The sequence below is a fragment of the Penicillium psychrofluorescens genome (assembly GCF_964197705.1).
Source record: "Penicillium psychrofluorescens genome assembly, chromosome: 1".
In the NCBI taxonomy this organism is placed as follows: Eukaryota; Fungi; Ascomycota; class Eurotiomycetes; order Eurotiales; family Aspergillaceae; genus Penicillium; species Penicillium psychrofluorescens.
Window position 1 is genome coordinate 1,744,313 of NC_133439.1, and position 12,585 is coordinate 1,756,897.

At 51.1% G+C, this 12,585-nt stretch overlaps 2 protein-coding genes across 2 annotated transcripts; both read left to right on the top strand.

The window, feature by feature from the left end:
* Positions 1–2,446: 2,446 nt before the first annotated feature.
* PFLUO_LOCUS653 (uncharacterized protein) lies at positions 2,447–4,299 on the top strand (the record flags this gene model as incomplete). The annotated part of the gene is made up of 5 exons (XM_073784122.1): positions 2,447–2,614; positions 2,671–2,873; positions 2,929–3,899; positions 3,954–4,065; positions 4,125–4,299. The coding sequence occupies 5 exons, from the start codon at positions 2,447–2,449 to the stop codon at positions 4,297–4,299; spliced, it is 1,629 nt and encodes a 542-aa protein (XP_073634750.1).
* An 849-nt stretch (positions 4,300–5,148) lies between these two features.
* PFLUO_LOCUS654 (uncharacterized protein) lies at positions 5,149–9,369 on the top strand (the record flags this gene model as incomplete). The annotated part of the gene is made up of 6 exons (XM_073784133.1): positions 5,149–5,161; positions 5,326–5,483; positions 5,544–5,667; positions 5,727–5,888; positions 5,967–9,283; positions 9,340–9,369. 6 exons carry the CDS (start codon positions 5,149–5,151, stop codon positions 9,367–9,369), a joined length of 3,804 nt encoding a protein of 1,267 aa, XP_073634751.1.
* Between the last annotated feature and the right edge of the window lie 3,216 nt (positions 9,370–12,585).

Genomic DNA, 12,585 nt, shown 5'->3' on the forward strand with positions numbered 1-12,585 from the left:
TCGTTTTTTTGGAATTTCCTCTGACACCCGAATATGCAGTTTTGAGGATAATGGCCCCCAAGAGAATCAGATCATTGTCAGTCCTCACCGGACACATGATTTCACTGGCCCTTAGGCAGAGTTCTAAAGTCTTATCATGACTCGGGCGAGGCCCCTTGGGTCACTAGGGACTCCAGACCATGTATGTGGAGACATTTTCTCCTGATTGGTAAAAGCTCCAAGGTTCATGCCATGTTAGGATTCTTTGGAGGTTATTGCGGAAAGCACATTAATATGCTTGAGGCTCCTGCGCGAAGCTCCGCAGCGGGCTAGTCTAAATTCGAAGCGATCTGCAACGGATCGCACGAACGCCAGCCACAGCGTCTTTTCGGAGATACTGATAGGCGAAACCTTTGTTCTTAACGACTGTCTAAATAAAACCAGAAAATTCGCCATTATTCCCTTAGTCAAAAGTGTCAAGATGGGAAATGACGGTATAGACTAGGAATATAGCCTATAGTGCATTTTTGGTCCAGCGGTTATTTTGCCCCAATTCTGAGCGACAAAAAGGAATGACCCCTTCGTACGATAACTGATGCAAATGCTTTCTTCATAGGGGCGGGCTTTATACCAAAATCTGGCAGAAACAGACTGTTCGATGGTGGACATAGGATTGGTTATAAGGGATAGTATCAATATATTCGGCCGTGCCGTAGGTCTCTGATATCTCGTGTGGGCTACTGACGAGCTAGTCATGCTCAATGTTAGTGTATGCGCCCTACGAGTTCGAATTTCAGCTATGTACTCACAACTGGTTAGGATCATCGCATGACTCTTTCCTATTCCTGTGATCAGTAGTGAATGCTCGTTATGATTTTGGCTACGCAAGTCCGCTAGGGTGTCGCTGACATCTTCCGCTGTTAGAAACAAATGTGACCCTACGGCGTAGCAGCGACGAAGTTGAGCTCTAGACCTGATATTTCGACCAATTAGTGATACTAGAACGGGGTTGCTAGGGACTAGATACTCTTATAGAGGGGGGTGATGTGACTAGCCTAATGAGCGGTGCCTAAGGCGATTATATCTGGTACGTAACATGGGTTCTATAGATAGTAGGGACTCTCTTTTTTTTTCCCTTCTTCTTCTTCTGTCCCTTCCCTGGCTTAGAAGTCCTGTCGTCCATAGCACTCAGACTGAATACTTCCATCGTTTTCTCTTCTGATCTGGCTGCCCGGTCACAGGAGGACGCATTTTAGTACCATTAATTAGTGATAATCATTTAAACCAATTTCTCTTAGTTTTAAGCTCTAATCTTACTCCTAATTATTTCAAAAATCATTAAGTAAGATATGTGATGTAAGAGAAATACTCAGTATTATAGCCAGAAATTCCTGAATTATGTCTTATGCATGTCTATAATGTTTGTGGCCCAATTGGGGGCCCACGGCCTATTATACGCGATAGATCTCGGCCCAAAACCTAATCCATTCGTGGGTTGGGTTAGGTTAAGCCTAGGCCGACGTGGGCCACAATTGAGCCTATTTAGTTTCCTAGGAACCTAGGTAGTTACGAACGAATGAGACGATATAACTTACGCGCATCCAAATCTACTTTGCTGGGCTCCTAAGAGCAGACAATGGAAGTTTTACGGCGCCTGGTAATTGACATCCATTTTGTAACCTGCTCAGTGCAAAAGAAATGACGATTGCTCATAGACGTCTCTTGATGTATATGCTTATTAATGAAAAATGGTTCTTTGCCGCCATGTCCTGCGATCTCTCCATAGCCTGGTTAAGAGATTTTGGGACTAGTAGACAAAGTGTTCCTAGGAGCATCTAGAATAGAATGGTAATGCTGATTTGGTGGCCGAGTAGCAGTCTCCATTGTGGCGCAATTAGTTGCAACCAGCTTACCAGGATGAATGGTAACACTGATTATTCCAGGCTTTTTTTGATGGGACGATGGAGGTCATCTCAAAAAGAGGAGGGCCACACGTGATGGGGCTAGCGTGGTGCAATTTATTGATGTAGCTCGCTTGGGCCGACCATCTCCGCGCTCAGCTCACTCAGTGAGCGACTTATGTAATGATCAGTGAGCGGGTCAGAGTGCTCAGGTAGCGTGCTTGGTTTTACTCAGGGAGCATTAAGCGGCAAGGTCCGAGCACTAAAACGGAAGGGGAAAGCCAGAGCTGGCAGAGGAAATCCCCTAGGTAGACAGCCTCATACATTGCTTACTGTGTGTTAAGACTCTTCTTTGAAGCTGATAAAGCACCTGAGTGAGTGGCTAGATAAGGCATCAAGTGGGGGACTCAAGTTAGACTAGGTAATTCAAGATAACCACGAGGGTGAGATCGAGCACGCAATTCTCCGACCACCAAAACATACGGAGGAAAGCGGACTGACCATGGTCACACACCAACCTCGCTACTTTTAAGAACCTTGCCATCGGCCAACAACCTTTTATCGCCATGGTAAACTCTTCCGAAACGGGTTCAAAGCACCTACGGAGCGATGCAGTCCCCGCAGCATTTGCGGGGCCCGACGAAAGCGACTTCGTGACAGTCAGGGAAGATCAAGATCTTCGAAGAGGTCTGCATCAGCGCCACATTGGTCTTATTGCCATCGCAGGAGCTATCGTAAGGACGACATACTTTACCCTCGCTTGTAGTTATCCGACTCACAGCGCGCACAGGGTACGGGACTCTTCCTAGGTCTAGGAGGTTCAATTCAGACAGCTGGACCACTCGGCGCATTACTCGGTTACGCAACTGTTGGCATTATTGTCTGCTCAGTGCAATATGCATTGGGTGAGGTGACAGCCTTACTCCCCGTTACTGGCAGTTTCGTACGACACGCTGAGGTGCTCGTCGACCCAGCCCTGGGATTTGCCATTGGGTAAGTTGCGTTGTTCCAGGAGTGGCTCCAAGGTCTCACTGACTCTACCTGACAGCTACAACTTGGTATACGGCAACTGCCTTTCCATTCCGACTGAAATCACTGCAATATGCGTCCTTTTCCAGTATTGGACCGACATCAACCCCTCGCTTTGGATAATGATATTCATCGTGTTGACTGTCATTATCGGTCTATCATTCATCGGCATCTATGGTGAAGTTGAATTCTGGTTTGCCCTACTCAAGATCGTCTTCATCATTTTCCTCATCCTTCTCGGTTTGGTCATTGACTTGGGTGGAGTTCCTGGAACCCCTCGAATTGGATTCAGATACTGGAATAGTCCTGGACCATTCGTCGAATATATCGCGAGCGGGAGCTGGGGGCGCTTCCTGGCTTATTGGGCAGTGATGAGCAATGCAGTCTTCAGTTTCGCTGGTGTCGAAAGCATTGCCATGGCTGCAGCCGAGACGCGAAACCCTAGAGTTGCCGTGCCGAATGCTTGCAAGAGGGTCTTCGTTCGAGTCGCGACATTCTACGTTCTTGCCGTCCTCATTGTCGGCATGCTCGTTCCCAGTGATGACCGTCGGCTCGATGATGAATCAGGAACAGCAGCACAGAGTCCATTCGTCATTGCGGCAAGTGCGGCAGGGCTACGCGGTGTACCATCAATTGTCAACGCCATTGTGATAACATCAGCTTGGTCCTCTTCAAATCAGGCCTTACTTTCCGGTACACGAGTCCTATACGGCTTGGCATTGAAGAAGCAAGCGCCTGCTATCTTCCTCAAAACCACTCCTTGGGGTGCACCATACGTCTGCGTCCTCTTCTTCTCGGCGTTCATGTTCCTCTCGTTTATGAGCCTGTCAGACGGCGCATTGACAGTTTTTTGGTGGCTGGTCGACCTCACCGCGTGTGGTGTGCTGATATCTTGGATCACGGTTCTGCTGAATCACTGGCGGCTCCTTCGTGCGATGAAGAAGCAAGGACTGTCTCTGGAACTACTTCCGTGGCACAGCCGATTTACTGGTACGTAAGCTGCCATTGCCCTATCTAGCATGCACTGACAACAATTGGAAACAGAATATTCGACACCGGCGGCATTGGTCATGTGTATTGTCATTCTCCTGACCGCTGGGTTTCCTGTTTTCACGAAGGGCAACTGGTCCGCCAGCAACTTCGTATCATCGTACTTGTAAGTTTGGTTCGCGCCTCTCAGAAAAGGAAAATGTTCCTGACAGCAATCTGTCGCAGAGATATCCCCCTCGTTATCGCCGCCTACATAGCGTGGAAGGTATATAAACGTACCAGCATAGTCAAGTTGTCCGAGATACCACTGGAAGAGGCCCTGGAGCGTGCAGCCAGTGATGTGGAGGTTGAGAAAGAGCGTCCTCTGTGGAGAAAGCTGATCGGTTTTCTCTGGGACTAGATGGTACAACGGCCAATTCAGGGGTATTGGAGTTGACTGGCATTTGCATCACGACGGGTTATCTAGCAGTTTTTCGTATTTGAGAACAGATGATCTTATGCATAAGAATCAGTTAATTGTATGACTCGGCGTGAAATGCGGTATTTATATATAGCGGCACCAACGATAAATGGCAAACTTAAACGGAAGAGGGAATTCACTGATCCTGACATGTATTCTTTTCTGTCATGTGGCTTTTGTTCTATTTAGGCATCTGTTGCCAATAGTCAGCCCTAAACTCCTCCGTACCGAGGCGCTTTATGACTTGCTGCTTTTGTTTCTGCCTAGATAGACCTCGGCGTATGGATTAACCCTACCTCCTTGCGCTAATTTAGATCTGGGAACACCGCAACTCCCTCCCACTCTATGGGCTTGATAAACCCTATAGATATTCAATAATAACTCCTAGCCTATCTACATAAATCGACACAAAACATTATCATGGCATATAGTGGTGTACACTTAGCACAATACTAATGGGGGAATGAATGCGCGCTAACCCGGCTGACCGCCTTCCGTCCCAGCAGCTTCCCCCGTTACGACATCGACTCCAGCCTCTCTGCTCTGGATCTTCATTCCAGGCACTACTTGCATGTCCTTGCGCCTGGCCACTGCCACTCACTCCCCCCCGAGTCTCTTTTCCTCTCCACCGTTTTCTGCAGCTGCGCTTGGATTCCCCATTCATGCTCGTGGTCTCTCCCGCACTCTGCTGACGGCATTGCGTGTTCCTCCACCCTGTCCCTCCGGGAACCCCGACTTTTGTGAACTCATCTGGCAGGAGGGGAGTTAGCCTCCTCCTAGGTCCTAGCCATGGCTGACACTGGTAAGCGATGTCTCTATTTTGTTTTGACAGCCCCCAAGGCAACTTTGGGTGCAGATCAGGAGATCGACTCGACTCCCCCTCTCCGCCTGCCTGTCCTATTTCGCATCTATCCCCATGCGCAAAGCACTGAAGCTGACAATTACACGCGGTCGTCAATCGCACAGCTCAACGGCATCCCAATCTCAACCTCACGCCTGAGGAGAAGCGCGTGTTCTACCAGTTCTTCCAGGCGGCCGATACCACCAATCTCGGCGTCATCACCGGCGAGATCGCCGTCCCGTTCTTCGAGAAGACAAAGCTAGCGCCCGATACTCTTGGTCTGGTATGTGAATATGAGACACCAAACCTGAAGACGTGACTGATGTCCTTCCACCCGTTGCAGATATGGCAGATCGCGGATAGAGAAAACAGGGGTCTTTTGACTCCCTCTGGCTTTGGCATTGTCCTGCGATTGATTGGACATGCACAGGCTGGTCGCTCTCCTTCCGAGGAGCTGGCACTGCAACGTAAGTGTTGTTTTCTAAAGTTGCAACCCGATAAATTACTGATTCTGTTCTCGCTTTAGCCGGTCCCCTGCCCCGATTCGAGGGGGTTACCGTCGATACTACACCGGAATCTGGCACCACGAGTCCTCCCTCGAGTTCTGGTGGACCTATTCGCGTGCCTCCCTTGACGGCCGAAGATGCCAACAAATTTGTCTCCCTTTTCGAGAAGTCAGATACTGCCAGTGGTCTCCTCTCAGGCAAGTAGTCAATCTAAGTCCACACCCATTTCGATATTCTAACATTGGGACTGGTCACTGCAGGCGAAGCGGCGAGACAAATCTTTGAACGGGCAAGATTGCCAAACGAGGTCCTCGGCCGGATATGGGGCTTGTCGGACACTAGACAGCGTGGTGCCCTCGATGCCACCGAGTTCATCATCTCAATGCACCTTCTGACCTCGTACAAGTCTGGCGCGTTGCGAGGTATTCCGCAGACACTGCCTCCGGGGCTATACGATGCGGCCGCTCGTCGCGGTTCCGCGCGGTCCTCCTTCAGCTCCCGACCGGAGGTTCCGCCTGTGCCAGCCATTCCAAAACAATTTTCTGGTGGTCCTCATCGGACTGCCAGCCCTATGAGCACAGGCGGTCGACCTACATTCGGAAGCCCGATCTCAGCCCAGCCTACCGGCGACTGGCTTGTCACACCGCAGGAGAAGGCACACTTTGATACCATCTTCGAAACTGTCGACACTGGCAAGGTGGGGATGATCACGGGTGACCAGGCCGTTGCTTTCTTCCTGAAGGCACAACTACCGGAGGAGATGCTGGCGCAAATCTGGGACCTTGCAGATATCGATGCCGACGGCCAGTTGACTCGAGAGGAATTTGCTGTCGCCATGTACCTGGTTCGCATGCAACGGAGTGGCAAGGACCAACTGCCCCAGGTCCTGCCGCCTGCTCTGATCCCTCCCAACATGCGCCGCCAACCCGCTTCGCCAGCGGCGGCCCCGGCCCCGGCCCCTCCGCTCCAAGCTCCCCCTTCAGTGCGTTCTGCTGCCGACGATCTCTTTGGCCTGGATAGTCCACCGGCCCCCCAGCCGCAGATGCCTCAGTCCACTGGCGGGTCCAACAACGCGTTTCAAACCCCTGGGTCGCCATCCTCTAGAGCCTCACCTCCGACGGTGTCAACGACTTTCAAGCCGTTTGTTCCTACCTCGACCTTTGGCCAAAGCTTGCAGCCTCAAGCGACAGGAGCATCAGCTGGCGCTTCTTTTACTCCTCGATCGCCCCCTCCTCCGTCGGATGATCTACTTGGTGACAACGACCCAGAGGAGTCGAAGAAGCTTACCCAAGAGACTACTGAGCTGGCAAATCTTTCCAATCAAATTGGTTCATTGGCAAAGGAGATGCACACTGTGCAGGAAAAGCGAAGTTCGGCTGAACAGAGTCTTTCGCAAACATCACAGCAGAAGCGAGATTTCGAAGCGCGACTGGCCCAAGCGCGGGCCATGTATGAGCAGGAGGTGGCGAACTTCAAAACCCTCGAAGAACGGCTAAACGCTTCGAAGGCCGAGACCGAGAAGCTCAGCCAGCAATATGCTCTGCTCGACGGCAGCCGTCAGGATTTGCAGAACCAATACAACCAAATCTCTACGGCCTTGACTGCCGACCAACAGGAAAATCTCAGCCTCAAGGAAAAGATTCGTCAAGCCAATGCCGAAGTTGCCCAACTCAAGCCGGCGCTGGAGAAGGCGCGCTCTGGCGCTCGACAGCAGAAAGGTCTAGTCGCAATCAATAAAAAGCAACTGGCCACTGTTGAGGGTGAGCGGGATAAAATGCAGGAGGAGATTGATAGCGTTTCGAAGGAGACTCCACAGTATACAGACGAATCTGCCACGCAGGCTACCAGTGTGCCTGAGGTCACCAGCCCCGCTGCTTCTTCTGTTAGCCAGAACACGAATCCCTTCTTCCGGAGAACTATGACGGGCAGCTCAAGTGAGCGTGCTCGTTCGCCCGAGGTCTCGAATGACCAACAGAAGGCATTTGACAGCCTCTTCGGCCAGTCGTTTGCGGCTTCACCTGCTGCAGGCGCGCCGCCAACCTCGTTCCGTTCCCAATCGCCTTCAGCCCAACCATCCACTGTTGAGTCTACTGGTTCTTCCGTGCCCACTCCGTCTGTCTCTCCTCCTCCTGCAATTTTGCCTGGGTCATTGCCTGGAGCTTTCCCATCCGGCTCGCCTATTGATCCCCCGACTCCAAGCCAGTCGCGGCAGATGACCCCAAACTTTCTTCCTTTCAATGAGAACCAGTCAGTGACATCATCAACTATGGTGTCCCCTCCAGGCAGTCGATTTGGTGCCCCTGAAACCTCGGGGAGAGCAACCCCATCTCAAGCAGGCGCTAGCGATGCCCTCTCAGTTGCCGAGTCCAGCGACTACAGCCGTGCTCCACCTTCGACTGTAGAGGGTTTCCCTGCTCGGTCTCCATTCGATGAAGTCCCCGGGATGCTGGGCCAATCTCAGGAGCTTCCTCCCTCTGCGTCGTCGACAGTCTCTCCCACCGAGGCTCAGGCTGAAGGCAAAGGAGATCTCACATTTGATGAGCTCTTTGGCAGCAAAGCTCACAAGCGATCTGTGTCCCAAAATGCAAATGATTTCGAGGAGGCTTTTGCAAGCATGAAACAGGGTTCCGCACCCGAGAAAACGAACGGGACCTCAGCCGCAGCTCCATCGGAATTCCCTCCAATTCAGGAAGTCCACCATGACGACGATGAAGATGACGAAAGCTCTGATGATGAAGAGACCTTGGGTTTTGATGACAATTTCACACCTGTGTCGCAAAAGGTAGAGAAGCCGGTACAGTCTCTTGACGCCGCTCAGCTGGCAGCTTTCCCGACCCCTGGAGCCGCGGTTTCTTCTAGCCAGCCTCCTGCGGCCGAGGCCCAACTCAGTCCTCCCAAGTACGATGAGACTGTCTCCACGGAAGACACTAGCCACATTCCGCCAGAGTTCAACGGGCTTCTTCCCGAGCGTTCTGATCCTACTGCTCCTCCAGACGCACCTCATTCGGTAGAATCAGCCACTGGAGCGCCTATGGTGGGTAATGAGCCGCAGCGAGATGCCTCCCCGGAACCGACAACCACAGCCAAGACGGGAGCTCCGGACTTTGCCGCCGCCTTTGCCGGGCACAACCTCGCCCCTGCGCAGGATGCCGAAGACGACGAAGAGTCCGACCGGGAGAACCACGATACCAAGAATGCCGGTGACTTTGACTTTTCCTTCGACTCGCCGTCTCAGAAACAGTACAGGGCTTCGCCCAGCGACGCGGGCCAGGCCGGGTCGTCTGATTTCTTCTCGTTCGAAAACAATGTCCAAGCTCCGGCCGCTCAAGCTGTTACCTCGAGTGGAGATGGACCCAAGGCTGGTGGTCACGACTGGGACGCTCTCTTTGCACCCCTCGATGGCGCCAAAGCTCACACTGGCGAGGAGACCAATGGAGCGAAGGAGAAGCAGCCTGGTTGGGCTCTCAACAACGACTCCGGCGAAGATGATCTGATCCTCCAGCGTCTGACTGGAATGGGTTTCCCGCGCAATGATTCGTTGACCGCGTTAGAAAAGTTTGATTATAACCTTGACAAGGTATGTGCCTCCTTCGAGTTATGATTCTCATGGCAATTGACTGACGTGAACCTCAGGCGGCGGATTACTTGACCTCCTTGACTTGATTCTCCCTCCCTTGTCTCTTGCACATATCATCCTCACATATGCCTTCTTTGATCATGCCTTTCCTTCATGGTTATTTCTCTCTCCGTGTCTCTTGTTCTCTCCTTTTTCGCCTTGGGTCTCATGATTCCAAGCGCGAAAGCTCCTTTTTGCATGATTGTTCAATCTGTCTTGTCTCTTCCATCCTGCCCAGCGCTGTGTCTATATCGTCCTTTTCTTCCCCATGTTCCCTCTTTCCTTTCTGTCTGTGCGATGTCGTCTTACTGGTCTTGACCCTGTCTTATCTGCTTACGCCCATTGCCACGAAATTGATGGACGGGTCCAGGGCTAGGGATTGTCGTCGCTATATGTCACCTGTCTTTTCAGTGTAGGCTAGTTCACGATAATTCATAATTGACTTAATTCTTCTGGGTTATTAGCGTCAGAGTTGGGGATTTTCGGCCTAGTCAAGGCAATTTGCAAGCCTGCTAACTGTCGTGAGATCTATCCGTAAGCTGAAAGTGCCAACTTAATTAACTATTGTGTGCGGAATCACTGCGCACACCCAGCTGTTTGAGAGTAGTCGGAGCCAGTCTCAATAATGGTTTCCTGCCGGGACTGTAGTGATTATCCGGTTAACCGATGTGGCTGTTATAACCACACCGGAGACTGGCCGTCTCCTTTCTCGAGTTCGCTTACAGCCGCTCCGTAACTCGGACTGCCCCGTCAAGATATGTATAAGGGCATTTGTACCCATCGATTTTATTGGAACTAGGCAGGGATCGTCTGGATTGTTATTGTGGAAAATGTTGCGCATATAAACGGATTTTGTCCTGCTTTTATTTGCTGGGAAAGGAAACTAACACCGATTCTACAGTATAGGTACACTTTTTAACCATTTTCAAGGCACCTCGTAAAACTTTCCTTCAAACATCACGAGGGATGGCGTTGGTCCAAAGCCCCTCCACTTTCACTTAGTTTAGTCGCGCTCATACACCATGCCGCCTTTCCTCTATCTCGAGAGAAACTGGAAATGGTTGCTGCCTTGGGCCAACAGTCAGGGCACCGTAATGCCCCACAAATCTTTCTGCTTTACAATTGGTGCGTCTGCCCTGAGGAGTGATGCTCCGAAATGGTCCAATAGTACTGTCCGTTGCCTCGAGTGTGCCCTTTTTGACCGAGGTAGACTAGTGCATAAGAGGAGAGTAATGCCGAGGCCAAGTCAGTCACTCCAGTGGAACCTATGGTGAGTTCATCCCGGCCCCCGGGGGTGTTCTCCCAGAGATCCGAGGGAGACCGTTACTGGAAGCATGACTAAAACGGAACAACCCTGGTTGGACCAACGCAGCATGAGAAATACAATGGGTTCGTGCGGAGATGCGTCGGTTTGCCTTGGTGCAGTCGCCCGGGGAGTCTTGGATTGGGACGACTACGGTAACAGTATGTCCATTTTACGAATCTAAGCCGCTTCGGGCGCTCAACCTTGTCGTTTTACCCAGTGTGAGGTCATAGTCCACCTTGGCGTGCACCACGGTGATAGCGCTAGTATGTATCGTACAAAGTGTGCTACAAAACATTGGTACAGTAATACCGTATGTCGTTGAAGGCAGGAGGTTCACTTTCCAAGAAGGGAACTTGTCCGTTCAAGGGAACTATATATATCGCCGTCCATGATTTTATCCGAAGGGTGATAGAAACAGGACCTAAACCGACCGTCTCGGAGGTGCACACTATTATGTACACTTCCGAACCAATGGATGTAAAGATAGCGGCCAATACCATCTCCAAAGCGGGGGCCGGATGAAGTTCTCCACGCAACACACGGCCTGTACACACAGCGGCCTTCTGGGGAGATAGAAATAAACATGTTTTCGGATGCAGGAACGGCCAACTGAGAAAACGCTCTCTCCATGGCGTCTGACCAGAATATTGGACTCGGTGATTCGCTCCAATCTATAATGCGACCCGGACAGGTTAGACGCTAGTCATATTTCTGGGATTGACCTGGCGTTTTTAAGTAATGCTATGACTGCCCTGCATGTTTCCGTACAGTTACAGCTCTAGCTAGATGCTGACGCAATAATTCACCCAAAACCCCTGCTTCATCCCATCGTGACCCCCGGGTGGACTCTTTTTTTGCGCTGCGCCTTGTCGAGATAAACGAGAATACTAGCAGGAGTAGTCATTACAGTACATATCGATTCAACACGTCGAGCCCGCCCCAAAGTCGGCTGATACACTTTCACCCGCTGCAGACTGGCAATCCAATCACGGACATCTGTCCGGGCTCGAGCCCCACAACAGACGAATCAGGTGTCTAGCACCCGGTATTGGGAAGCCGATGTAAACTACTTACTCGGCCCGCAAACCAAACGTATACATGGACGGGGCCAATGACCAGACCACCACGGGCCCACCCACCAAGTATACAAAATTTCCGCATCCATTCCAGACATCTGGCAAGGTGATTCGTTCATTTTTTAGTTGCGTGTCATCGTCACCCAAATTATGCCGTACTTGTATCTTCCAGACTTGATTATGCAGGTACATTCTATGACATTGACCCTAAGTCACGGCGGTGGCGGTCACCACCGCTACTTCGTCTGCTTGCCCTCCACCACCAAGCACTCATAAAACGTGTTATAGCTTATTATTATTGCAATCGAGTGTTCGAAATGGCGGTGGTGATCGGCATACACGGCCACCACGCACCCGATTCTCCCAACCTTCACAGCCCTCACCCAGGTACTGTCACCGGTAGGCAGCGACTGTTCTTCTCCTTGGTGTTTAGACAGGTAGAAACTGACTGAATATAAAAAGATCTTGAAATCTCTCCAGAAAGTGCTGCTATCACCAAACAACCAAGACTTCCTAAGAGACTATCCTTCATCACACATTCCAGGTGAGTCCTACCTAGCTCTGTATACAGGACTGCAAGCTAACTGAACTGTGTCCCTGAGCAGCCAAATGCCTTCCTCCAATCCAGACCTTCGCGGCATGGGCGCCTGGCAATCCAACATCAGGATTCCAAAGGACACTGAGCTTAAAATCGGAGGCAAGTCCACCGGCACTTCGTCCAAGACTTATACGACAAGCAAAGGCTCCTCGACGTTCCCGAAGCCCACCAATTCGTCCCCATGGTCCAGTGTCAACAGACGGAGCTAATCATCCCTGTTTGAATACTTTATGTTTCCCCTCTGTTTTGCCTCTTGAAACAATTGCATCGGGGGTAAATAGTG